A 25,571-nucleotide genomic window follows, 5' to 3' on the forward strand; every position below is an offset into this window, starting at 1 on the left:
TGAGACAGTCTTCTTCTACCACTTAGAAAACGGCCAAACCTCTCAATAGTTTGTATCTATGTACAATTATTTGAACTGATGATCTTGGAATCTGCAGTTGTGGACCTTCCTATTGTAAGTGTTGTGTTGGTCAGTTCAGTGAGTGCTGTCAAACTCATCCTCATTATGTGCACAGAAAAGACACCAGCTGTAGTCAATCATGATCACTAACAGGAAGTTTAGAGGCCAAATTTACTTAGTAAAGATGAATGTAGGACATAGGCCTGGAAGAAACAGTGATTTTCCAATTAATTGCAATTATTATATGTATGGAGCCCAGGAGGTAGCTCCATGCAAAGAAGCAAGTTATCTAGTGCTTTAACACACAGGACATCGTCTGAACCGCAGGCTTTTCCTCCATTCCACCTCCAGATTGGTTCATCAACTTTAACCTGCTGTTTGTGTAAAAGCCTCTATTTGTATAGGATCAGTTGTTGGAGGTGCACACGGCGCTTTGTCCAAAGACCAGTCGTTGGACAAATGGTTTCATCCCCTTACAGTTAAATAGCATTGTTTCTGAAGTAATGTCACTCTGTTGGCCATTTGGAGATTTTATCAAAAATGGCAAACTCTGTTCAGTGTGATCAGGTCTGGTCATCCACTCTGTTTACGTGCATGTACTTTCTGACATTGTAACTTATGCTCTGCTTTCTCTAGTTTCTATAGGCTGCAGAGCCAAAACATGCTCCATTTGCCTCGTCCAGCTAATTAGATTGCAGCTGTGACCATACCCTGCTTTGTGTTGCCTTATCCTCTGTTACACTGGTAACTTTGGACGTTTTACTTTAGCCATGTTGTGCTTCATTCATGTAATGGATGTTTATAAATGTACCATTCAGTGTCAGATTGGGAATTGTATATTCACAATGATGCAGGTTAGGAACATTTTCAGCCAATGATTGTACTTTTGGAGATTTAGCTTTCTTGTTTTTTTTGTTTGTTGAAAACTAACTTATTACAGTTAGCAGTAATTATGTTTTTACTAAACATGAATATTAGTCGTAGAAGCACAAAATGCCACAATGAATGGTGGAAATAAAGGTCCAGTCTTTTCTTTATTGTAAGCTTATCTACAGGCCTATTTCCTTTTGACTGTAATCACCGGCACCTTGCATGACAACCCGTGCTGCCAGAGTTTTGACCATATTTTTACTTTTTTTAAACAGCGTATCAATGACATCATCAAAGACATCACATATTGTACCTGCCTTTGAAGTTTCCCTAACCAGTTGTCAGGGAAACTGTTTTCTTGGCAGTTTAATGCAATTGGATGCGAGAGCAACAAGGTAATAAATGTTCAGTGTTTTATCATAGAACGACCTGTGGAGTTGATAGTTGGACCACCGGACACAGGTAAACGTAGCTCTACAAGGGGCTTATTTAGTCGCGACCTTGAGGACTTTCCACCAAGGCAGAAATGGAAGAGGGAGTTTGTAGCAGAAGAAAAAACTGCTAAGCTGCTGCTACACACAATTAAAGGACCCCGTTAGACTGAGACTTTAATTGAGCTCCTTGCTCCTTCTCAGTCTCCTAATGGTAACTTCTCGTTGATGCTCCACTTGGGTTTATTTTGGACTGGATACGACGAGCAGTGCAGACATGGCTTTTCTACACAGGACATTTCTACCTCTCTTCCTTCATTTCTGCCTCTTTAACTGCAGCGGTAAGTTAAACTAAGCCGAAGTCTCTCTAGAAATTTCTTCCAAGGTCAGTGACGGAGAATTTGAAGGAATAAACTGCGGTAAAGTGAGCTGCTGTTTGTTGGGACACGCTCAAGCCAACCTCCCTTAAAGTTTTGCTGTCTGAATCTCTCATTGGAGCCAATATAACGGAGATCCAGAAATTCTCCTCAAATCACAAACGGGGGTTGTTTTAAAATCACCGCCTGTCTTCATTTTATTAAATATCTTTGAGTAAAGTATATCACTGTGTTTGGTGAAGCCTTCTGCCACAGTTTTTTGAATTTTGTTAATAGGATTTTGCACATTTTGTGAGGCAAAGTCTGAGCAGTTTAGAACCTGTCTTGAGCATAAGTGAGTGACTCAGCAGGTTCAAAGCTGTCGTTGCCATGGTAACAGACACAGCTGAATCAGGTCATGTGATCAGCTTCAGAGCTGTGTCCAAACACTTTACCTGACAGATTTTCTCCCACATGAGACACAGTGGACACACACATACATACACACACACACACACACACACACACACACACACACACACACACAGTGATGGATATTGTCTGCTGAGCCCTGAGAACTGGAGTCTGGAGCTTAAGATGAAGTAGGTGTAGAGCGGCTCCCTCCTCCCGTATCACACAATGCTGCTGGTTATTAGTTTTGAACACATGTATAATTGTGTTTGACATTATGTCTGACCAACGGCAGGCATCTGCAAAGAAATAGGCCAAAGTGTTACTTCCTCAGGACAAAAGCTTTATTTGGACCTGAAATACATGTTTGTTGTGAAAAGTTGTAGATCTGTGAAATGTGTCATATGCTGCAGTGAAGGTGAACATGTTGTGACCCTTTGAATCTCATTGTGTCTACATGCACACAACAAGTTATGTTACTGGGAGAAATCAGACAACATTCCTATTATGCTGCACTATACGTATGAAAGCAGACACAGTTCATAAGTGTTTGTCATTGATAACACAAAAAGTACGCCATGTTGTCTGATTTGTGTTTGTTGAATGTTAACTCAACAAATAAATCATTTACTGATTAACAAGATCAAACATTCAACATCAAAATGAACAAAATCAAGATTATATTTTTTGTAAATATCAGCCAGCCATATGTCAAGTAAAGAATAAACTGGGCATATTTTCAGTGTAAATGGCCACTTACATAACACTTTTATCCAAAGCACTTTACAATGTTGATTCCCATTCACACTCACACAGCGATGGCAGTGGCTGCCATGCAAGGTGCTCACCGACCACTGGGAGCAACTTGAGGTTCAATGTCTTGCCCAAGGACACTATGACACATAGCTGAGAATGGGGATCGAACCACTGACCCTATGGTCTGTGGACGACTGTGATCACTCTGATAGTCTCTTTCAGAGCATCTCAGCGGGGGCTGTGAGGGGGGTGCTGGGGTTCGCTGTTTGATCCCAGTGAATTGGAGATGGCACACTCGCTCGACAGCTCACCTCATGTCTCACAGATGGTATGAAAGGAAAGAGATGCACAAACAGGCCTTGTTGTAGAATGAGCATTACATGAATGCTAATAAACCCTGATACAGACACAGGACAAACAATCAAAGAGTGAATGCTCACAATGACACATTCAGAGCAGTGGGTGTGTTTGTGATCTTGATTTAGGGCACAGTTCCTAATCATCATTAGGGAAACTGGATGTCAAGACAAGATCATGAACATCATATAACTGACACAAAGGCAAAGCAAGTCGCCTTTACAGCATCTGACTAGTCTGTGCTGTAGTTATCAAAGCATTAGACATCACCTTTTGAGGAAAAAATATAACTGGTTAAGTGACTAACACCAGCATTTGTACATGTACAGTAGCATGTAAAACATCAGAAAGACCGACTCTGTAATCAGCCAACTCAGTTGGTGCTTAAACAAATGACCCTGAGCTTTTTCACAATGAGTTTGTTACAAATAATATTCAGCATCAAACTGTGAGAAGGGACAGTGAAGGAGAGGAATCAGGGACTGTACTGACCTTTCCTGTTAATGAATGCAGGAAATCTAAAGCCAGATGTGAGCACAATTAGGATTGAGGGTCATAATCAGAATTAGATGTAGGTCAGGAACCAATGCTGAGTTCAAGTTACACTGAAATGTTTCTATTGTTTTGACGTTAATACTGTGGTTTACAAGGTTTGTGGCTCATAAATAATATGGGACCATGGTTCAGCACCTACACAAACTGTGAAATGGATTTATGTGCATGTCTATGTGTTTTTCAGCCTGGACAAAGGGGGAGCTGACAACACAGGAGACTGTTGAGGTTTACCTGGGTGACTCTGCTCAAATCCTCTGCCAGTATAACGTCACTGATGGGAACAATCAGCCCAGTGATTTATTTGTCCAGTGGTTTGTGGTGAGTATAACTGAAACTCTCTGACACAATTCAACTGCTCACTTCTTGTGTAGGTCTGCTGCTTAAAAGTCAGTAATTTGAATCATGGCCAGTGACCCACAACTGTAAGTGAATCATCAGGCTATTTAATTGCCTCCCTCATTGTCGACTCAACAGTAAAAAACGATAAAAAATGTTGAAAACATAAAATAAACCACAGACAAATCTAAGCTATAATGCAGCATAACAATAAAACCATTTTTTTATCAGAGAGAATTTATTTCCAATGGAAATTTTACATCAACATCAATGTTTGTCCTGCAGGCAGCTTTTGATTGTGTTCACTTTAATCATATTGTCAGGACAAAGGAGACACACAGGCTGTGTGAGTGAATAACTTTTCTATCAGTGTAGTGTTGAAGAATGTGTCATTCAGGGCTGAGCTCATAGAATCTATCAATCAATATCATATGTTATCCTAAAAGTGTAATCACAGAGTAATAACTATATATAATTATAGTATATTTATAAACAAAAGAAATGCGTATCGTGTCACTTCCTGTTTCTGCACGCTCTTGGGTTTCTACCAGACTGTTTACTGATTAATTGTAGCTGTTATTTTTACTTAAATAAGTGATTCCTTCACACAAGAATTAATACTTAGTCATAACATACGCTTGTATTACACAAGCACCTGCTTTTGCAAAACATAACCAGCTAAAGTTTACAAATTCCACATTTCACTTATATTAGCTTCGTTAGCTTAGCAGTTATCAATTAGCAATGGCTTCTCTGTCTCCCTCTGTTTCTCCTTCTCTCACTTGCTCGGTGTGTCTCATGTTCAGTTTTTCCTCTGCCTCCTTTAGTGATAATGGTTTATGTAACAAGTGTAAGGTTTTTGCAGCTTTGGAGTCGAGGCTCACGGAATTGGAAGCACGGCTCCGCACCATGGAAAACAACTCAGCTAGTCAGGCCCCGGTAGCTGGTGCGGGCCGACATAGCGTAGCCCCTGCTAGCTGTCCCCCGGCAGTTCCCTCTCTGGCCCCCTGCCAAATCTGACCAGTGACGACATGTACACCCGCATGTCGTCATTCAACCACTGGCTGGCCTAGGATGCAGAGATCCAGTCCTACACGCCTCTCTGCAGTGTCCTTACAACCGTCACCCCCCCACAACTCCCACATACCTATAGAGACTGTGTCTGTTCCCCGACCTAAATTACATAAAGTAAATATGACAACAAGAGGAGTTAATCATAATAACCTAATAAAAGTTAAGACTACTCCTCTTACAGAACAAAACCCCAAAACTATTAAATGTGGATTATTAAATATCAGATCTCTCTCTTCTAAATCTCTTAGTAAATGACTTAATAAGTGATCATCAATTCGATTTATTTTGTCTCACTGAAACTTGGTTGCAGCAGGAAGAATATGTCAGTTTAAATGAGTCAACCCCCCCAAGTCATATTAATTATCATGTTCCTAGAAGCACAGGTCGAGGTGGAGGAGTTGCAGCAATCTTCCATTGTAGCTTATAAATTAACCCTACACCTAAACATAGTTATAACTCATTTGAAAGCCTTACTCTTAGCCTTTCACACCCAAACTGGAAAACTCAAAAACCACTATTATTTGTTATCGTGTACCGTCCTCCAGTCCCTTATTCAGAGTTTTTGATTGAATTTTCTGATTTTCTATCTGATTTAGTGCTTAGTACAGATAAAGTCATTATAGTGGGTGACTTTAACATTCATGTAGATGCTGACAGTAACTGCCTGAGCACTGCGTTTAATTCATTATTAGATTCAATTGTTTTTCCCAAAATGTAAATAAACCCACTCACTGTTTTAGTCACACGTTAGACCTTGTCCTTACGTATGGAATTGAAGCGGATAATTTAACCATATTTCCTCACAACTCTCTTCTGTCTGACCATTTTTTAATAACATTTGAATTTACAATAACAGACTATATAGCAGTTAGGGGAAAATTCAACTATAGCAGATGCTTAAGTGAAAAAGCTGTCAACAAATTTAAAGAAATTATTTCTTCATCATTTGCTTCACCATATGTTAATACAATGGAAAGTAGTTTCCTTAATGTTTCTCCTGCACAAGTAGATTATCTTGCTGACAATTCTGCAGCATCACTACATACATTACTCGATAGTGTTTCCCCTCTGAAAAAGAAGGCAGTAAACCAGCAGAGGTGATCTGCATGGTATAGTTCAGAAACACGCAACTTAAAACAGGCAACACGAAAGTTGGAAAGGAAGTGGCGTTCCAGAAATTTAGAAGAATCTCATTTAGCCGGGAAAAATAGTTTAAAAATGTACAAAAAAGCTCTCCGTGATGCCAGAACAGCATATTATTCATCATTAATAGAAGAAAACAAGAACAACCCCCGGTTTCTGTTCAGCACTGTAGCCAGGCTGACTAAGAGCCATAGTTCTGTTCAGCCTACTATTCCCTTAACTTTGAGCAGCAATGACTTCATGACCTTCTTTATGAATAAAATTGTAGCTATTAGAGAAAGAATTCACCAGATCCTCCCCCCAAAAATTACAGATAGATCTTCATGTACAGCAGTGCTAGAGTCATCGATAAGGCCCCAATCCCTGTTAGACTGCTTTTTACCCATAGATCTCTCTGAGCTAACTTCTATTATTACCTCATCTAAACCAACAACCTGTCTGCTAGACCCTATTCCAACTAAGCTGCTCAAGGAAGCTTTACCCTTACGTTCATATTAGATATCATCAATCTATCTTTCGAAACAGGCTATGTACCACAGGCTTATAAGGTAGCTGAAATTAAACCACTACTTAAAAAACCCTGTCTTGACCCAGGTGTGTTAGCCAATTACAGACCAATATCTAATCTCCCCTTTATTTCTAAAATAATTAAAAAAGTAGTCGCAAAACAATTATGTGATCACCTTCATAGGAATAATTTGTATGAAGACTTTCAGTCAGGATTTACAGTTCATCATAGTACAGAAACAGCACTGGTAAAAGTCACCAACGATCTTCTCATGGCCTCAGATACTGGACTCATCTCTATACTTGTTCTGTTAGATCTTAGTGCTGCGTTTGATACCATTGATCATAACATTTTATTACAGAGACTGGAACATGAAATTGGGATTAAAGGAACTGCACTAGGTTGGTTTAAATCCTATCTGTCTGATAGATTTCAATTTGTTCATGTTAATGATGAATCCTCCATGCACACAAAGGTTAGCTATGGAGTTCCACAAGGCTCTGTGTTAGGACCAATACTTTTTACTTTATATATGTCTCCTTCAGGCAACGTTATTAGAAAACACTCCATAAATTTCCACTGTTAATAAAGCTTCATGCCTACAAGACATAAAGGCCTGGATGTCCCACAATTTTTTACTTTTAAACTCAGACAAAACTGAAGTCATAGTATTTGGGCCCAAAAATCTCAGAGATATGATGTCCAACCATATTGTTACACTAGATGGCATAAGTCTGGCCTCCAGTACTACTACAAGGAACCTTGGAGTTATTTTTGATCAGGATCTGTCCTTTAACTCACATATATAACAAATCTCTAGAACAGCCTTCTTCCACCTACGGAACATTGCCAAAATTAGGAGCATCCTGTCTCAAAGTGATGCCGAAAAACTGGTCCATGCATTTGTTACCTCTAGGTTGGACTACTGTAATTCCCTACTTTCAGGATGCCCCAGTAACTCCCTAAAGAGCCTGCAATTAATCCAAAATGCTGCAGCAAGAGTGCTGACTGGAACTAGCAAGAGAGATCATATTTCACCTTCACTAGCTTCTCTCCATTGGCTTCCCATTAAATCTAGAATAGAATTTAAAACCCTGCTTCTTACATATAAAGCTCTGAATGGTCAGGCTCCATCATATATAGAAGACCTCATAGCACCATATCATCCCAGTAGACCACTTCGCTCTCAGAATGCAGGCCTACTTGTAGTTCCCAGAATTTCCAAAAGTAGAATGGGAGGTAGAGCCTTTAGCTATCAAGCTCCTCTCTTGTGGAACCAGCTCCCAGTTCAGATTCGGGAAGCAGACACACTCTCTACTTTTAAGTCTAGGCTTAAAACCTTCCTTTTTAATAAAGCATATAGTTAGTTATAGTTATGCTGCTATAGGCTTAGACTGCTGGGGGACCCACCCCCCAATGCACTGAGCTCCTTTCCTCCTCTTGACCATCTCTCCTCTCCTCTCATCCAGCAATTGTCACCACTGTATGTCATTAACTCTGTGTGTTCTCTCCCGTAGTTGTCTTTGTCCTCCTCTGTCCCCCTCTCTCTGTCCCTTTCTGCAGGTGTCCCCCGGCTTTGAAGCTGTGTGTCTTCCAGCGTGAAGCTACTGATCCTACCAATCTGCCCGATGTTTTGTTGTTGCTTTTGTTGCTCTGTTCTTTTCTCTCTCTCCTTTCCACTCACCCCAACCGGTCGAGGCAGACGGCCGTCCACCCTGAGCATGATTCTGCCGGAGGTTTCTTACGTTAAAGGGAGTTTTCCCTCTCCACTGTTGCCTATGGCTTGCTCCAGGGGGAATTGTTGGGTTCTCTTTATATATCTTTATAATCTTGACTTTATTCTGTAAAGTGCCCTGAGATGACTTTGTTGTGAATTGGCGCTATATAAATAAAGTTGAATTGAAGTTGAATTAAATGTATTAATAATAACTAATTGATGCCTTTATTGCTTTCAGCACCTTCAAAACTTGTTCCACATTCCATAATACCTAAAACAAAGACCTATTCTGGTGATGTTAGAAGAAATTATACAACTTTTGATTTAATATTCAGTTTGAGGGACATATGGGTCCCAGTGAAACATGGGACAGACATTAAGGACAAGTGCAAAAAAATAAATATATGCAAAAACCAAAATTATTTGAGAATTTGAGATTTTTAACAAGACGAAATGTGTCTGAATCAGACTGACTCAGCTGAGCGATGGCTCACATTGTATGTTTGTTTCACAGCAGCAGTCAGCTGGACACACATTTTACTCAGCATTTTACTCCATGATACACAGTTAAAGGTGATGTGTCAGCCTGACTACATGTCCTCTTTTCTCCAGAGACCTGACATCACGGGCTCATTGGAACCGATCTTCTACGGTGATGACAAAGGACAGGAAGTACTCGACAACACTGACTACAGTGATCGGATCAATGTGACTTTGGACTATCAGGAAACTCAACTCACCATCCAGAATGTCCAGCTCTCTGACAACAGGCAGTTTATCTGCCACGTGCAGGAGAAGGTCTTTGGGTTTGCTGTGGTCACGACCGATCTCAGAGTGTTTGGTAAGGAAACCCACCAAACATTAAATGGATTTCAGATTAGCTGTTGTTTAAAGGAACATTCCAATCTGTGAGATTTGTAATTATTCTTTTTCTAACTCAGCTCCTCCAGACGCCCCAGTGATCAAGGGTGTTATGACAGGAATATCTGTGACCAATGAGATGCCATCTAAGGTGGGCCTACTTAATCTTAGACACTGTTAGTCCCTGAAATCAAGTTTCCTGTACAGTGCTGCTAAAGATTGGCCAATGTGACTTTCCATCCAGGTTGCATCATGTGAGGTTCGTAACAGCTTCCCTGAGCCCAACATCACCTGGTACAAGAACAGCATGCCACTGATGTCCTCAGCAGGACGTAAGTGCAAAGTGTAGATGAGACACTGTGTCTGGGTCTCACCTGTATCACACTTTGAATTTTCTGTTAGCAATCGAAGCTGTTAATGTGAAGCATCAGTGTGTTTCTATTAAAGCCTGATAGCAGCTGTAGTCTTGCCAGGGTTGTAATCATGAGGACCAGATGTCTAGATCACCTAATTACCAGCTGACAGCGACAGAGAAACAGTTGGAATATGCACTTTGTGACCTCTACAGCAATAGGTGTCAGTTTCATAGAACTTCTGTCCATTGTTACACTAAACATCTGTATTGTGTTTGACAGATGCAAATGTGAGCAGAGATCCCAGAGGCTTTTTCTCCGTCCAGAGCACATTGGAGTATAAAGCGGTGAGGGAGGATGAAGATGCCTATTTCTCCTGTGAGGTCAGCTTCTTTGTCCCAGGAGGCGTCAGAACGTTGGAGTCCAACAGCGTCAACATCACTGTTTACTGTGAGTTAACGTTGAGCCTTTCTTGGAAATGACCTTGTAAAATGACTTTAGCAGCTCGCTGAATAAGCCTTCTTAATTTGAGTGTGTGTGTGTGTGTGTTTAGACCCTAGCACCAAGGTGGAGATGTGGAGGGAGTCGCCCCAGGGCTTGGTCAAAGAGGGGGATACAGTGGAGCTGCGTTGCCATGGTGACGGCAACCCCCCTCCATCCTTCATTTTCCACAGAAAACAAGTAAGTTTCACAGTACGTGGTGTAATATCGGTTCGGCCTTGTCTGCCTCCATCTCTACTTTCAAATACCGTGGGTTTAGATATTGGGCCTAAATATATTGTCGGCCCACTGAATCCCCCTAATGGAGTCTGTTGGGAATTGCAGCTGCATTGTTTCACCACATGATGAGTATCACATGCAGTGTGCAACATTAAAACTTGAAATCCAGTAAGGTTAGGGAAACTATTCTTTTTACACTCCCTGTCCCCTTGAGATTGTTGGCGTTAGCTAGTAACATTCCACAACATGGACAGAGATGACAACTTTCATTCATTTTTGAGCAGGACCAGGATGTGGACTTGGAGAGCAGTGGCCACGTGTTGATCCTGTCACCGGTGTCACGAAACCACAGCGGAATCTATCAGTGTCGCCCTCTGGACTCTGACGAATACGCAGACGTCAAAGGAGAAATTCAGCTCCCTGTGCACTGTGAGAAGTGGCCTCACACACACACACAAAGACTCCACCTCCATACTGATTGTCTCATGTGAAAGAAAGCGATAAATCCATTCCTACAGCATTTGATTTCCTTTTCTTTGCTGTTTGTTGTGTTCAGATTTGGACCCAGCTGTTGTGGTGCCAAAAGACTCAGAGGTGATGCTCAAAGGGGAAGATCTGACTGCAACCTGCAATGCCCTGTCCTCTCTGAAAACACACACTGTCTGGTACAAGGTATGTACACAGTAGACCAGAGACTGGATTGAAAATCTTACTGAAAACAGTAGAAAAGAAAAGGATAATGAATATGTTTAGATGATGTGAAAGCTAATAAATAGCTGCATTAGTGTGTGTGTTTATGGTTTACATGTGTGTAGGATGGGAAGCAGGTAGGCACGGGAAACACACTGCACCTGCAGGACGCCACCTATGGAACAACAGGACAGTACCATTGTGAGGTCTCTGCTCCCTCCTTCCCGGCCTTGCACAGCAGCGGCTCTGTTCACATCATTGTACGAGGTCAGTGGCCCCACACGGCTCCCTAGCTCAGCCACCTCCTCCTCTTTTTCTCACATTCCAAACCTACCATAAAAAGGTGAACTGGACCCTTTCAGGTCACTGGAGGGCTTTTCATGTGAAACATCTGTGCAGGAAGCGTTGACTTCCACTGACACTAGCTCAGCATTAAAGGAGAGTAGATATGAACTGGGATGTTTGAGGGTTAAGAATTTCAATTCTAAGGTGAGGTGAGGGCAAAGGGCTGAGGAAATGCTTTATGTCACTCAGCAAATATATGTGTGTGTGGGTGTGTCTAGGTGGTCCCCAGCTGGTTGGAGAGGATCAGGAAGTGCAGCTGGAGGAGGCAATAGGCAGGATGGTGAACCTGAGTTGTGAGGCTGAAGGCTCTCCACTGCCCAGCATCTCCTGGAACATCATCGGCACCCAGGTCACCAAGAAGGCTCACGACACAGCACTAACCTGCTTCTGTTAGAGGAGCTTTGTTTGTAGTCATGTCAATGGTGGGAGCAGTGTTTTTCATTGAAGCCCTCAAATTTCTCTCATGGTAGAGTCCGACTTCCAACTTACCCAGATTTGGGGGCTGATTCTAGTCATTGTAGAGTTTCCTGCTTTCTTCTTGTACATAGATCGTTTCTCTGTAGGTGCAGGAGCCATTATTTCTGAATGAATACAAAGAGAATACAAAGAGTGTCATTATTTAAGATGATGTTTGCTTTAAATTCAAATGAGATACGCAGCCTGATGGGATGAAAATTCCACTCACTTTCACTTCTCATGAAGAAACGTTTGTTCTGGTACAGATGCAAAGCTTTGCACCCAACTGTAGTTATACCAGCTGTGAAGAGCATTTCTATTGTGCCAATATAAAACACATGGTTTCTTCATCAACAAGGTGTGTTTGTGTCTCCACAGAACTGGAAGGAGGTGGTAAGAAAGTCGAACGAGTACGTGGCTCAGAGTGTGGTGTCAGTAAATGTCACCTCGGACATCAGAGCTCTTTGCAACGTTTGCAATGACGTGGGCACTGAAGTCAAAGCTTTCAACATTAAAGCCAGTAAGAGCTTCTCTCTCACTTTCCATGTATGAGTGGATGGATTATTAAAAAAGGGGCCATTTAGCGAGTGAACCATTAATCTTTATTCTCAGTTCTCTAGTGCAGGGAACAACCAGGTTTTGAATTGTTGAATTGATTTCATGTTATTCATTTTTCCATCATATTGGAAAAAAACAAACAAAATAGCACAACCACAGTAAAGTCAGAACATTGTGCTTCTGTATGTGTTTCACCAATTCTAAGTGTATGAAATCTGGAATAACCAGCAAAAGGTTTTTCATACAGCATTTGAGTTATTTTGGATTGAAAGTTTCAAAGCCTGTTTGAAAAGTTTTGGTCACTGTCGGGCTTTAATGGTACAGGCAGTAGAATGTGGCTTCTAACTAGGGACCAAACTAGCGATTGTACATTAGGGGATGAACTAGGAGACGTAGGGTGACCTCAATGCTCATTAAGGTTTAAACTGCTAAATCAAGTTTAAAGGCTCTGAAAACCAATTTTGTTAATCCTTTACTTGGACAAACTCTCACTCTCTAAGTGTTGTTTTTCTTCCTCACAGTTCCCAGTGTCACCACACCAGCTCCCTTCACTCCTGGTAAGAGTTTTGCCCTGACAGCTCTTTTGTCAGATGCCTTTTCCCCTTTCCCCTTTTATGTCCCGGAATTTTGAAAAAACAAAAATAAGCTGAATACATGTAGTGTTGATTCTCTCTTGAGAAATATTAATAAAATAAATGTTTGTTTGCTTGTCTAAATATCCACTGATGTCCTGAGGGGCTGAACCTCTTCCAGGTGTTACATGATCAGTTTGACTTAACTAAAAATACTTGTACAATCAGAGGAAACTAGTGTTTACTAGTGGAAAATCTAATAATCAATCATGTATAATAAAATATGTATGCGTGATAGAATAAATACCACAATCTTAGTTTTTAACAAATTCAAACATCTGATCTGAACAATAGAATTCAGGAAAAGGGGGCTGAAGTCATTGGGTGAGAGGCAGGGTACAGCCCGGACAGGTCTCCAGTCTGTCTCAGGGCCATCACAGAGAGACATACAGAGAAAGACCATCATCACAATCACATTCACTGCTACAGGTCATTTAGTCACCAATTAACCTAACATCATGTCTTTGGACTGTGGGAGAAAACTGGAGTAGCTGGAGGAATGTATGTATGTATGGATGTATTCAAAGATAAGCCAAAAAGTGCTCTACAAATAAAGAAACCAAACTATTTTATGTGGTTGGTACACAGTGAAGCAAAGGTCAAATCCTCTTAAACACCGCAGCTGTCAAAGTAGCAGCTCAGAGATGAGAACAATTGTTAGATGAAGTGAACTAACAGGATTTTCTTGCTCTCTGTGTTTGTGTGTTCATGCAGCTAAGGGCAGTGGGGTGATCATAGTAGTCATCATACTGTGTCTGCTGCTGCTGGCCATCAGCAGTGTCCTCTACTTCCTGTATAGGAAGGGAATTATCCCACCTGGACGCTCAGGGAATCTGGACATGTGAGTATTGTCTCTGCTACTCAGTACAGTAAATATGTATTAATCCTCAGAAAGAAAAAGAAAATGTCGTCATGTAGTCTTCAACAAATGCACTGTTAAATCCTGGGACTGTATCCAAAATGTTCAAATTATGAGTCAAGTGGACCTGGGAAGACTTATTGTGCCAATCCTTCTTTCTGTCAACAGCATCTCAGAGGAGACCGCCATAAATGACATTGTGATAGAGATGAAGAACATTGAAGATAATGAGGAATCTGTCGACCTAATGCTCATCAACAGAGACAGAAATGGCCCTGATGACCAGTTAGCTATTGTAGTGGATGAATAGTTCAGGATAAAACAGGAACCACAAACCACAAAAATGAGGCTGCAATGTTCATTATTCCCCAACAGACATGTTTACTTTTCTTGTGTTACACCAGTCGTGGGGCTACGTTGTGAGGTCAGACCTGAAGAAGGCACAAGAGAAATCTAAATGAATGGGGATGTGTAGTTTTGTGATTTGTCTCATAAATGTGCACCAGCTGCCAACATGCAGAAAACTAATATTTGCTCTTTGTAGAAATAATGCAATGTTCTGGGGCTGAAATTTAGAGATAAATACGTCTTTAATGCACTAGCAAAATGATTCAGGGGTCAAAGTTTCCTCATTTTCTCTTTCAGATAAGTTTGGCCAACTATTGGTTTGTTATTATTGTTTGTTATTATTATTGTTTATTGTTTTGATCCATAGGAGCAGGAGTTATTTCACATAACAGAGCTTGTAAGTAATGTGGTGTCAGTCTGATTTTAACAATGCTCACATTTGCAGCATTAACACTAATCACATGTTTTCTCTTTGTTTTAAGTTGGTAAATAATACATTATTTGCTTTAGTTTAAAACTTAATGTTGAAATTGTTCTTTTTCCAAAATGTGTGTAAATTCAGTAGAGTACATGTGATTTATTGATGCTTGTGTGTTTCTGCTTTGCAAGAAACTAAGGTCAAATAAAAATGTTTGATTTAAAGACAGGCTATTTCTTTTCTATTGACATTTGTCTCTAACGTATAAAAGAGTAGTTGGAATAGAAGCAGTAGGCCCCAAGCTGCCCTTCTCACTGCAAATCAATTCAAACATTTATTATCCATTTAGAATAAAGTGTTCAACCAACACTTTGAACAAATTACAGACATTAATTATGTGTAGAAGAATCTATTCTTCTAAGACCATTAAAGTCAAACAGTCATATTAATGTTGTGGATGATCAGCATATTGTATAAAGGAAGATGGTTATTTAGTGCATTTCAGAGGTGGTGTGAGATCACTTTTGTTCACTTTGGACTGAGAAATGCTCTTTCCACATTTCCAAAAATATTCTTCAAAATAATCTATAGATACAGTGAACAGAGATGCAGCATCCAATGGCTTTTAGTCATAATGGACAAACCACACAGATCCAATGAAGAAATAAAACGTGGCAGCAAATGAATGTGGAGTATTATTAAAATGTACACAGCAATAAAGTAATGAAGAGAACTTTTTAGTTCATATTGAAAAGGCTAATTATTATGTTATGTTATATATATTATACCACCTATGATATTCATCAGCAGACCAGCAGAGTTTACCAGTAACTGTGAGGATGAGTGTGTGGGAGACAGCAGACACTCTGGCACTGACCACAGGAAGGACTTGGGGACAGAGGTGGGACTGAAAGGATTCTTATGGATTTTTTTGGCCAACTGAATTAAATATTTCTGACGCACCACAAGCATTTACTAAGTGTAAAATGTAAAATATAAATCAAAGGAGCTTCTTAAAATGTTGGCTCAAATCAAAAATCTAATTCCTTCTATTAACAGTGTTTCATTTTATCTGGATGAATTATTGCATGTTGGGTAAACAGTTGTCCTTGTTTGGTTGATTTAGATTTGAAAAAGGTGGGTAGTTGTTTGAACTTCAAATATATGTCAGCTTCATTTCACTCTGTTGTATGAAATCTATTTGATTTCATTTGTTTTTTGCTCTGCTTGTTTCTGCTCTCCCCACTCACTCACCTGTTCCAAGTGCACCGTATGTTCAATCCCCTGCTGTCTCCAGCTACAATGCTCGATCTCCCCCCTTCTATCGCTCTGTAAACTGCAACCTGAACTCAGACTCCCCAACCTTTGAATCACCAATCATCTATTTCCACCATTATCAATAAACTATCTTATACCTTCCCCTTGTGTCTGTTCTTCTGGGTCCTATTACCTAAATTCACACTGTAACATACATACTGTTTTTTTTTTAGACTTTCAATGTTTATTATGACATTTTACAGAAACTCAATGTTTAAAAAAAAGAGCCTATGAAGAACAGAGAAATCAGGCAGCACCATAAGACCTTTATTGTAGCTGAACATTCACCAAAAAGTGCCTCAAACTAAATCTGTGATTATTCAGAAACCAGAAAAGCGATTAAAAAGTGTATTATAAGGCTGATGGCCTTGTGATTTGCTGAAAGTTTTGGATGGTTTCTCTGTGACAAAACAAGTCATGTTCATTTTATGGACTCCTACATTTTAGGAAAACTCATCTCTACCTCCACACTCACAGTCAATAACACGGGCAAAGTACTGATTGTGAAGCCAAAGTCTGATGTTCTGTAGGCTCATTCCTCTCTGCCATCATTTGCTTTCATCTAAAAATGTCAGGATCCCCGAGTTCACTTCCTCCCTCAGGACTCTTATTTTGCAGCCACTTCCTGTAATACTTCCGGTAATCGGTTTCACCTGCTCTCATCACTTTGCTTATATACCTCCTCAGTTCCCTCACCGAGCTGTCACATTGTCTGCGTGATCACCGCGACTTTCCAGCCTTCATGAGAGTTCATCGTTGCGATCCACGGTGCGTGTGTTGACCTGACTCCGCCTGCCGCTCTGTGTTAGGGAGTAACGGCTCCATATTGACTCTCTCTGGTGCCGACTATCTAAATGACGCTAAGGATTGTGAGTACTGCTAAGGTTTCATCACGGACCCTTGTAACCATGCCAACCAAAGGGAATGTTTTCCATGTCATGTCCATGTTTGATTCACGTGCATAAGTGTTTGTCTCTCCATGTGATTTCCTACCTGTGAAGCTCAGACTGATGTTTATTGAATCAAGCATCACGGACTTCTTCAGTGTTACCAAGTATTAATATTCACTCAAAGGGGATTTGGGGGTTTTTGAATATTGTTTCACTAAGGTTTGTGGAGTTCCCTCCACGTGAGGGATTGAAGATCCACCACGGCTCCGTTCCACGCACACACTGCCAGGACCATACTCCACCCCTCCCCGTAAGATCCCTAACTTCCCTCCAGACTCAGCTCGTCTCCCTCATAGACTGGAGATCAGCGCCATCCAGCGAGACGTAGGGCAACATCATCATCATCATCATCATCATCCTGCTTTGCCAACAATAACACTCTTTAATAAACTTAATTCAAACTGAGAAGTTCTCAAGCACCTTATTGGGTTCTGAAGTCTGTGAACCTTTTTTTTTTTTTTTTTTAAAGATGAATGTATTTTTTAGTGATTAGTGACATGTAGCATATGTAGTTCGTTTGGGTTTTATTCCTAAAGATGTTGGTATCATGTTAACTGTGAGGTTGGTGCTTTGGGAGGAGTGTTGCCTCCCAATGCAAGTTTAACTTTACCATGATCATATAGACAGAGCTGAAAAGCTTTTGTTTGTAGGGTCTGATCAGTGGGTGAGTATCAGTGCAGCCTTATCTCTGTCTCTTTGTTGAAAGCTGACATTTAGAGCAGCTACATTTAGCAGATGCTTTTATCCAAAGCGACTTACAAGTGAGGTACAAGGCAGCAAAAATCTAAATCAAGGAAAAAACCATCAAAGCAAAGTCCTATCAGAAAAGTTCACATTTCACGAGATGCAAGTGTTAGAGCAACTACGAGACATAATACACCCCCGTCTCACACACATACACACACACACATTTTCTTGACCTCTTCTTTGAAGCCATTCACATCAAAAAATGGTGAAATTCAGTGGTCTTTGTCCCCAAATACACATCTGAGTGACCACTCAATGTGGGTGGAGTTTGTCTACGAGAACTGAGAAGGTTCCTGTCAAAAGTCAACACCTGCATTCTCACACTTCAAAGATGAAGTCAAGAGTGTGTGTGAGTGTGAGACAGCGGTGTATTATGTCTCATCGTTGCAAAGAAACAAATAGTATTTGATTTTTCTGACTGTTTTTAGCTTGTATTTTGTCACTGGGTCAAATTGACCCGAACAGTATCTTTGTAACATGAACATGTACGAGGGTTAGAAATATGTGAACTGAAGCATTTTTATTTTGATTGATTACACTAAAAAAGCCAAGCAGGAAAGTTTCAAAGTGAAAAAATACTTTTAAGTATTATTTTAAATTCTTAACTTTAAAACGGGTCAATTTGACCATGAACAGAAGAGATGTCTCATTTTAATTTATCCACATCACGCCATAAACAAAAAAAATCCAAATATAAAATACAATTTTTAAATTTTTTATCAATTGCATATAAAACTATTGTAATTTATATGTAGGTCTTATGCTTATGACTTATGCTCATTGAACCCTGATCTGTGAACAGTAAAGAACATCATTGAACTAAATATTGATTGAAATGGTTAGTAATGGAGTTATTGATGAGATATATTCATATTCATATTCATTCATATTCAGATATATTCAGATATTCATAGACCTACACTTAAAGGATCTATCTTTTTTATTCTCTTTGATAAAACAGAATATGCAGCACTGTCTGCAATAAGTTTGTTTCAGTGAGAATTGACAACATGATCAGGTCAACTTACAATATTAAAAATGTTTAAGCTTTTCTTTAAATATCGCTTTGCTTCCTCTTCTCCTCTGGCACATCTCATTTCAGCTGTCAATCAAAGCAGTTTATAATAATAATAATAATAATAATAATAATAATAATAATTATTATTCATTTTATTTATAAAGCGCTTTACATTTGCTAACAAATCTCAAAGTGCTACACAAGCGGATTAAGACCAGGAATAAAACATAAAACATGTAAAGCCTACAAAACATATAAAACATAGAATAGCACAGCATTAAAGTAAAAAGTAATGATCATTTTAAAATGATCACTTTAAAATGCTTTTCTAAACAAAAAAGTCTTTAACTGTTTTTTGAAACAGTCCACAGTCTGTGGTGCCCTCAGGTTCTCAGGCAAGATAACAAGATGCACCTTTTTAATATCCTAAAAGAACAAGACTAACAGAGGAAAAGCTTTATATCTGCTGACATAAAGGGGCCTGGCTTTGTGACCTATACAGCTACTATGATTTAAAATGCCTCAATGCTGAGGAGCTGCAATATTATTATTCAATTAACATGTAGTTTTCCAGCTCTTAATTGAGATTATTACTTAAAAACTATCAGATGTGATTCCAGGTAGTTATTATTGTTACCCATGTGATTTTGGCCATTTAATAAAAAATATATTTTGTTGTTTGTGGTTGTTACTTTAATGTGTTCTCACCATTTTATTTTTCTTATGTTCATACAGCCAGTTTAAATTATTAAATGATGTAAAAGAATGATTTTATTACATTTGTATCAATTTTGCAACATTCCGATTAAACTTTTGGTGACGTAAGAAACGCAAAGAATGCTGAAACTGTTACATGACTGATAAGCTGCCTTTGAATAGAAAGATACTTCGATTCTAGTTCCTGCGGGTTTCTGGTAAGTTCAAGTAAAGAAGCCACTTTGGTGTGATACGACGAGCAACGCGGACATGGCTTTCCTGAAAAGAACATTTGTGGTTTTTCTCCTCATCTATATGGGTGAGTTAAACAAAGTCCTGTTTTCCAGTACTTAAGGAATATATGAAGATTTTTCAATTAGATTGTATTTAGATTGTATTTTGTATGACAAACATGTCTTAACAGAATATTAAGAAAATTAAGCATAATTCCAGTAAAAACATTGCATTGCTGAAATATTGTCTGTGCTGATTATTCTAATTCAGTAACTATCAAGGTCCTGATATTTGAATGCTCAAAAAAAAAAGGAACGGTTGGCCGAGCACAGGCCAGAAAATGATTGTTTGTGAGGAGGGCTGACAGGGTGGTGGGGGGGGAGCAGCAGGGTGGCAGCTGGACTCTTAAAACACCAAGGTCTCGGTCTTGCAAAGTGGTTTTCTTCATATTTAAAACACTTATTCAAAAGTAAATGTCTATGTTTGTGCTCTTGTTCTTTTGTGTCCCTCAGTATTTGCCAACACTAAACTGTGACAGTTTCCAACATAATACATCTGTAAAGTGCAGCTAAAGTTAACCCATATTAATAGAAGATAGTTTTTAATTGTAGTCCTAAAGACTAAACCGAGCTTAAGTTCCACTTTTGAGGAGCTTGATAATTCCACCTTCAGATGATTTGTACTCACAGATACATTATTTCATGACATTAAAAATTCAGCAGTAAAGTGACACTTTTTCTTAGACTGTGATGACAAATCCATGGGCTGCTATAAGAAGTTACAGTCGAGGGAGGGATCAGGGACTGTACTGACCTTTCCTGTTAATGAATGCAGGGAATCTAAAGCCAGATGTGAGCACAATTAGGATTGAGGGTCATAATCAGAATTAGATGTAGGTCAGGAAGAACCAATGCTGACTGTGTAGTGGATTTATGTGCATGTCTATGTGTTTTTCAGCCTGGACAAAGGTGGAGCTGACAACACAGGAGACTGTTGAGGTTTACCTGGGTGACTCTGCTCAAATCCTCTGCCAGTATAACGTCACTGATGGGAACAATCAGCCCAGTGATTTATTTGTCCAGTGGTTTGTGGTGAGTATAACTGAAACTCTCTGACACAATTCAACTGCTCACTTCTTGTGTAGGTCTGCTGCTTAAAAGTCAGTAATTTGAATCATGGCCAGTGACCCACAACTGTAATTGAATCATCAGGCTATTTAATTGCCTCCCTCATTGTCGACGCAACAGTAAAAAAGGATAAAAAATGTTGAAAACATAAAATAAACCACAGACAAATCTAAGCTATAATGCAGCATAACAATAAAACCATTTTTTTATAAGAGAGAATTTATTTCCAATGGAAATTTTACATCAACATCAATGTTTGTCCTGCAGGCAGCTTTTGATTGTGTTCACTTTAATCATATTGTCAGGACAAAGGAGACACACAGGCTGTGTGAGTGAATAACTTTTCTATCAGTGTAGTGTTGAATAATGTGTCATTCAGGGCTGAGCTCATAGAATCTATCAATCAATATCGTATGTTATGACTCAGCTGAGCGATGGCTCACATTGTATGTTTGTTTCACAGCAGCAGTCAGCTGGACACACATTTTACTCAGCATTTTACTCCATGATACACAGTTAAAGGTGATGTGTCAGCCTGACTACATGTCCTCTTTTCTGCAGACATCTGACATAAGGGTCTCTCGGAAACTGATCTTCTACGGTGATGACAAAAAACAGAAAGTAGTCGACAACACTGACTACAGTGATCGGATCAATGTGACTTTGGACCATCAGGAAGCTCAACTCACCATCCAGAATGTCCAGCTCTCTGACAACAGGCAGTTTATCTGCCACGTGCAGGAGAAGGTCTTTGGGTTTGCTGTGGTCACGACCGATCTCAGAGTGTTTGGTAAGGAAACCCACCAAACATTAAATGGATTTCAAAATAGCTGTTGTTTAAAGGAACATTCCAATCTGTAAGATTTGTAATTATTCTTTTTCTAACTCAGCTCCTCCAGACGCCCCAGTGATCAAGGATGTTATGACAGGAATATCTGTGACCAATGAGATGCCATCTAAGGTGGGCCTACTTAATCTTAGACACTGTTAGTCCCTGAAATCAAGTTTCCTGTACAGTGCTGCTAAAGATTGGCCAATGTGACTTTCCATCCAGGTTGCATCATGTGAGGTTCGTAACAGCTTCCCTGAGCCCAACATCACCTGGTACAAGAACAGCATGCCACTGATGTCCTCAGCAGGACGTAAGTGCAAAGTGTAGATGAGACACTGTGTCTGGGTCTCACCTGTATCACACTTTGAATTTTCTGTTAGCAATCGAAGCTGTTAATGTGAAGCATCAGTGTGTTTCTATTAAAGCCTGATAGCAGCTGTAGTCTTGCCAGGGTTGTAATCATGAGGACCAGATGTCTAGATCACCTAATTACCAGCTGACAGCGACAGAGAAACAGTTGGAATATGCACTTTGTGACCTCTACAGCAATAGGTGTCAGTTTCATAGAACTTCTGTCCATTGTTACACTAAACATCTGTATTGTGTTTGACAGATGCAAATGTGAGCAGAGATCCCAGAGGCTTTTTCTCCGTCCAGAGCACATTGGAGTATAAAGCGGTGAGGGAGGATGAAGATGCCTATTTCTCCTGTGAGGTCAGCTTCTTTGTCCCAGGAGGCGTCAGAACGTTGGAGTCCAACAGCGTCAACATCACTGTTTACTGTGAGTTAACGTTGAGCCTTTCTTGGAAATGACCTTGTAAAATGACTTTAGCAGCTCGCTGAATAAGCCTTCTTAATTTGAGTGTGTGTGTGTGTGTGTTTAGACCCTAGCACCAAGGTGGAGATGTGGAGGGAGTCGCCCCAGGGCTTGGTCAAAGAGGGGGATACAGTGGAGCTGCGTTGCCATGGTGACGGCAACCCCCCTCCATCCTTCATTTTCCACAGAAAACAAGTAAGTTTCACAGTACGTGGTGTAATATCGGTTCGGCCTTGTCTGCCTCCATCTCTACTTTCAAATACCGTGGGTTTAGATATTGGGCCTAAATATATTGTCGGCCCACTGAATCCCCCTAATGGAGTCTGTTGGGAATTGCAGCTGCATTGTTTCACCACATGATGAGTATCACATGCAGTGTGCAACATTAAAACTTGAAATCCAGTAAGGTTAGGGAAACTATTCTTTTTACACTCCCTGTCCCCTTGAGATTGTTGGCGTTAGCTAGTAACATTCCACAACATGGACAGAGATGACAACTTTCATTCATTTTTGAGCAGGACCAGGATGTGGACTTGGAGAGCAGTGGCCACGTGTTGATCCTGTCACCGGTGTCACGAAACCACAGCGGAATCTATCAGTGTCGCCCTGTGGACTCTGACGAATACGCAGACGTCAAAGGAGAAATTCAGCTCCCTGTGCACTGTGAGAAGTGGCCTCACACACACACACAAAGACTCCACCTCCATACTGATTGTCTCATGTGAAAGAAAGCGATAAATCCATTCCTACAGCATTTGATTTCCTTTTCTTTGCTGTTTGTTGTGTTCAGATTTGGACCCAGCTGTTGTGGTGCCAAAAGACTCAGAGGTGATGCTCAAAGGGGAAGATCTGACTGCAACCTGCAATGCCCTGTCCTCTCTGAAAACACACACTGTCTGGTACAAGGTATGTACACAGTAGACCAGAGACTGGATTGAAAATCTTACTGAAAACAGTAGAAAAGAAAAGGATAATGAATATGTTTAGATGATGTGAAAGCTAATAAATAGCTGCATTAGTGTGTGTGTTTATGGTTTACATGTGTGTAGGATGGGAAGCAGGTAGGCACGGGAAACACACTGCACCTGCAGGACGCCACCTATGGAACAACAGGACAGTACCATTGTGAGGTCTCTGCTCCCTCCTTCCCGGCCTTGCACAGCAGCGGCTCTGTTCACATCATTGTACGAGGTCAGTGGCCCCACACGGCTCCCTAGCTCAGCCACCTCCTCCTCTTTTTCTCACATTCCAAACCTACCATAAAAAGGTGAACTGGACCCTTTCAGGTCACTGGAGGGCTTTTCATGTGAAACATCTGTGCAGGAAGCGTTGACTTCCACTGACACTAGCTCAGCATTAAAGGAGAGTAGATATGAACTGGGATGTTTGAGGGTTAAGAATTTCAATTCTAAGGTGAGGTGAGGGCAAAGGGCTGAGGAAATGCTTTATGTCACTCAGCAAATATATGTGTGTGTGGGTGTGTCTAGGTGGTCCCCAGCTGGTTGGAGAGGATCAGGAAGTGCAGCTGGAGGAGGCAATAGGCAGGATGGTGAACCTGAGTTGTGAGGCTGAAGGCTCTCCACTGCCCAGCATCTCCTGGAACATCATCGGCACCCAGGTCACCAAGAAGGCTCACGACACAGCACTAACCTGCTTCTGTTAGAGGAGCTTTGTTTGTAGTCATGTCAATGGTGGGAGCAGTGTTTTTCATTGAAGCCCTCAAATTTCTCTCATGGTAGAGTCCGACTTCCAACTTACCCAGATTTGGGGGCTGATTCTAGTCATTGTAGAGTTTCCTGCTTTCTTCTTGTACATAGATCGTTTCTCTGTAGGTGCAGGAGCCATTATTTCTGAATGAATACAAAGAGAATACAAAGAGTGTCATTATTTAAGATGATGTTTGCTTTAAATTCAAATGAGATACGCAGCCTGATGGGATGAAAATTCCACTCACTTTCACTTCTCATGAAGAAACGTTTGTTCTGGTACAGATGCAAAGCTTTGCACCCAACTGTAGTTATACCAGCTGTGAAGAGCATTTCTATTGTGCCAATATAAAACACATGGTTTCTTCATCAACAAGGTGTGTTTGTGTCTCCACAGAACTGGAAGGAGGTGGTAAGAAAGTCGAACGAGTACGTGGCTCAGAGTGTGGTGTCAGTAAATGTCACCTCGGACATCAGAGCTCTTTGCAACGTTTCCAATGACGTGGGCACTGAAGTCAAAGCTTTCAACATTAAAGCCAGTAAGAGCTTCTCTCTCACTTTCCATGTATGAGTGGATGGATTATTAAAAAAGGGGCCATTTAGCGAGTGAACCATTAATCTTTATTCTCAGTTCTCTAGTGCAGGGAACAACCAGGTTTTGAATTGTTGAATTGATTTCATGTTATTCATTTTTCCATCATATTGGAAAAAAACAAACAAAATAGCACAACCACAGTAAAGTCAGAACATTGTGCTTCTGTATGTGTTTCACCAATTCTAAGTGTATGAAATCTGGAATAACCAGCAAAAGGTTTTTCATACAGCATTTGAGTTATTTTGGATTGAAAGTTTCAAAGCCTGTTTGAAAAGTTTTGGTCACTGTCGGGCTTTAATGGTACAGGCAGTAGAATGTGGCTTCTAACTAGGGACCAAACTAGCGATTGTACATTAGGGGATGAACTAGGAGACGTAGGGTGACCTCAATGCTCATTAAGGTTTAAACTGCTAAATCAAGTTTAAAGGCTCTGAAAACCAATTTTGTTAATCCTTTACTTGGACAAACTCTCACTCTCTAAGTGTTGTTTTTCTTCCTCACAGTTCCCAGTGTCACCACACCAGCTCCCTTCACTCCTGGTAAGAGTTTTGCCCTGACAGCTCTTTTGTCAGATGCCTTTTCCCCTTTCCCCTTTTATGTCCCGGAATTTTGAAAAAACAAAAATAAGCTGAATACATGTAGTGTTGATTCTCTCTTGAGAAATATTAATAAAATAAATGTTTGTTTGCTTGTCTAAATATCCACTGATGTCCTGAGG

At 40.3% G+C, this 25,571-nt stretch overlaps 2 protein-coding genes across 2 annotated transcripts; both read left to right on the plus strand.

Annotated features, from left to right (window-relative positions):
* Positions 1 to 1,638: 1,638 nt before the first annotated feature.
* LOC137100529 (cell surface glycoprotein MUC18-like) lies at positions 1,639 to 15,007 on the plus strand. Its single transcript, XM_067478398.1, has 15 exons — positions 1,639 to 1,702; positions 3,981 to 4,114; positions 9,187 to 9,415; positions 9,516 to 9,586; positions 9,680 to 9,767; positions 10,071 to 10,238; positions 10,342 to 10,469; positions 10,793 to 10,937; positions 11,065 to 11,180; positions 11,324 to 11,465; positions 11,762 to 11,892; positions 12,378 to 12,519; positions 13,079 to 13,114; positions 13,904 to 14,030; positions 14,217 to 15,007. Exons 1-15 carry the CDS (start codon positions 1,639 to 1,641, stop codon positions 14,356 to 14,358), a joined length of 1,863 nt encoding a protein of 620 aa, XP_067334499.1. The 3' UTR covers positions 14,359 to 15,007.
* A 4,805-nt stretch (positions 15,008 to 19,812) lies between these two features.
* LOC137100159 (cell surface glycoprotein MUC18-like) lies at positions 19,813 to 25,466 on the plus strand. Its single transcript, XM_067477796.1, has 13 exons — positions 19,813 to 19,861; positions 20,734 to 20,867; positions 21,465 to 21,693; positions 21,794 to 21,864; positions 21,958 to 22,045; positions 22,349 to 22,516; positions 22,620 to 22,747; positions 23,071 to 23,215; positions 23,343 to 23,458; positions 23,602 to 23,743; positions 24,040 to 24,210; positions 24,636 to 24,797; positions 25,357 to 25,466. Exons 1-13 carry the CDS (start codon positions 19,813 to 19,815, stop codon positions 25,464 to 25,466), a joined length of 1,713 nt encoding a protein of 570 aa, XP_067333897.1.
* Positions 25,467 to 25,571: the final 105 nt, after the last annotated feature.

Source organism: Channa argus, chromosome 15 (genome assembly GCF_033026475.1).
Source record: "Channa argus isolate prfri chromosome 15, Channa argus male v1.0, whole genome shotgun sequence".
In the NCBI taxonomy this organism is placed as follows: domain Eukaryota; kingdom Metazoa; phylum Chordata; class Actinopteri; order Anabantiformes; family Channidae; genus Channa; species Channa argus.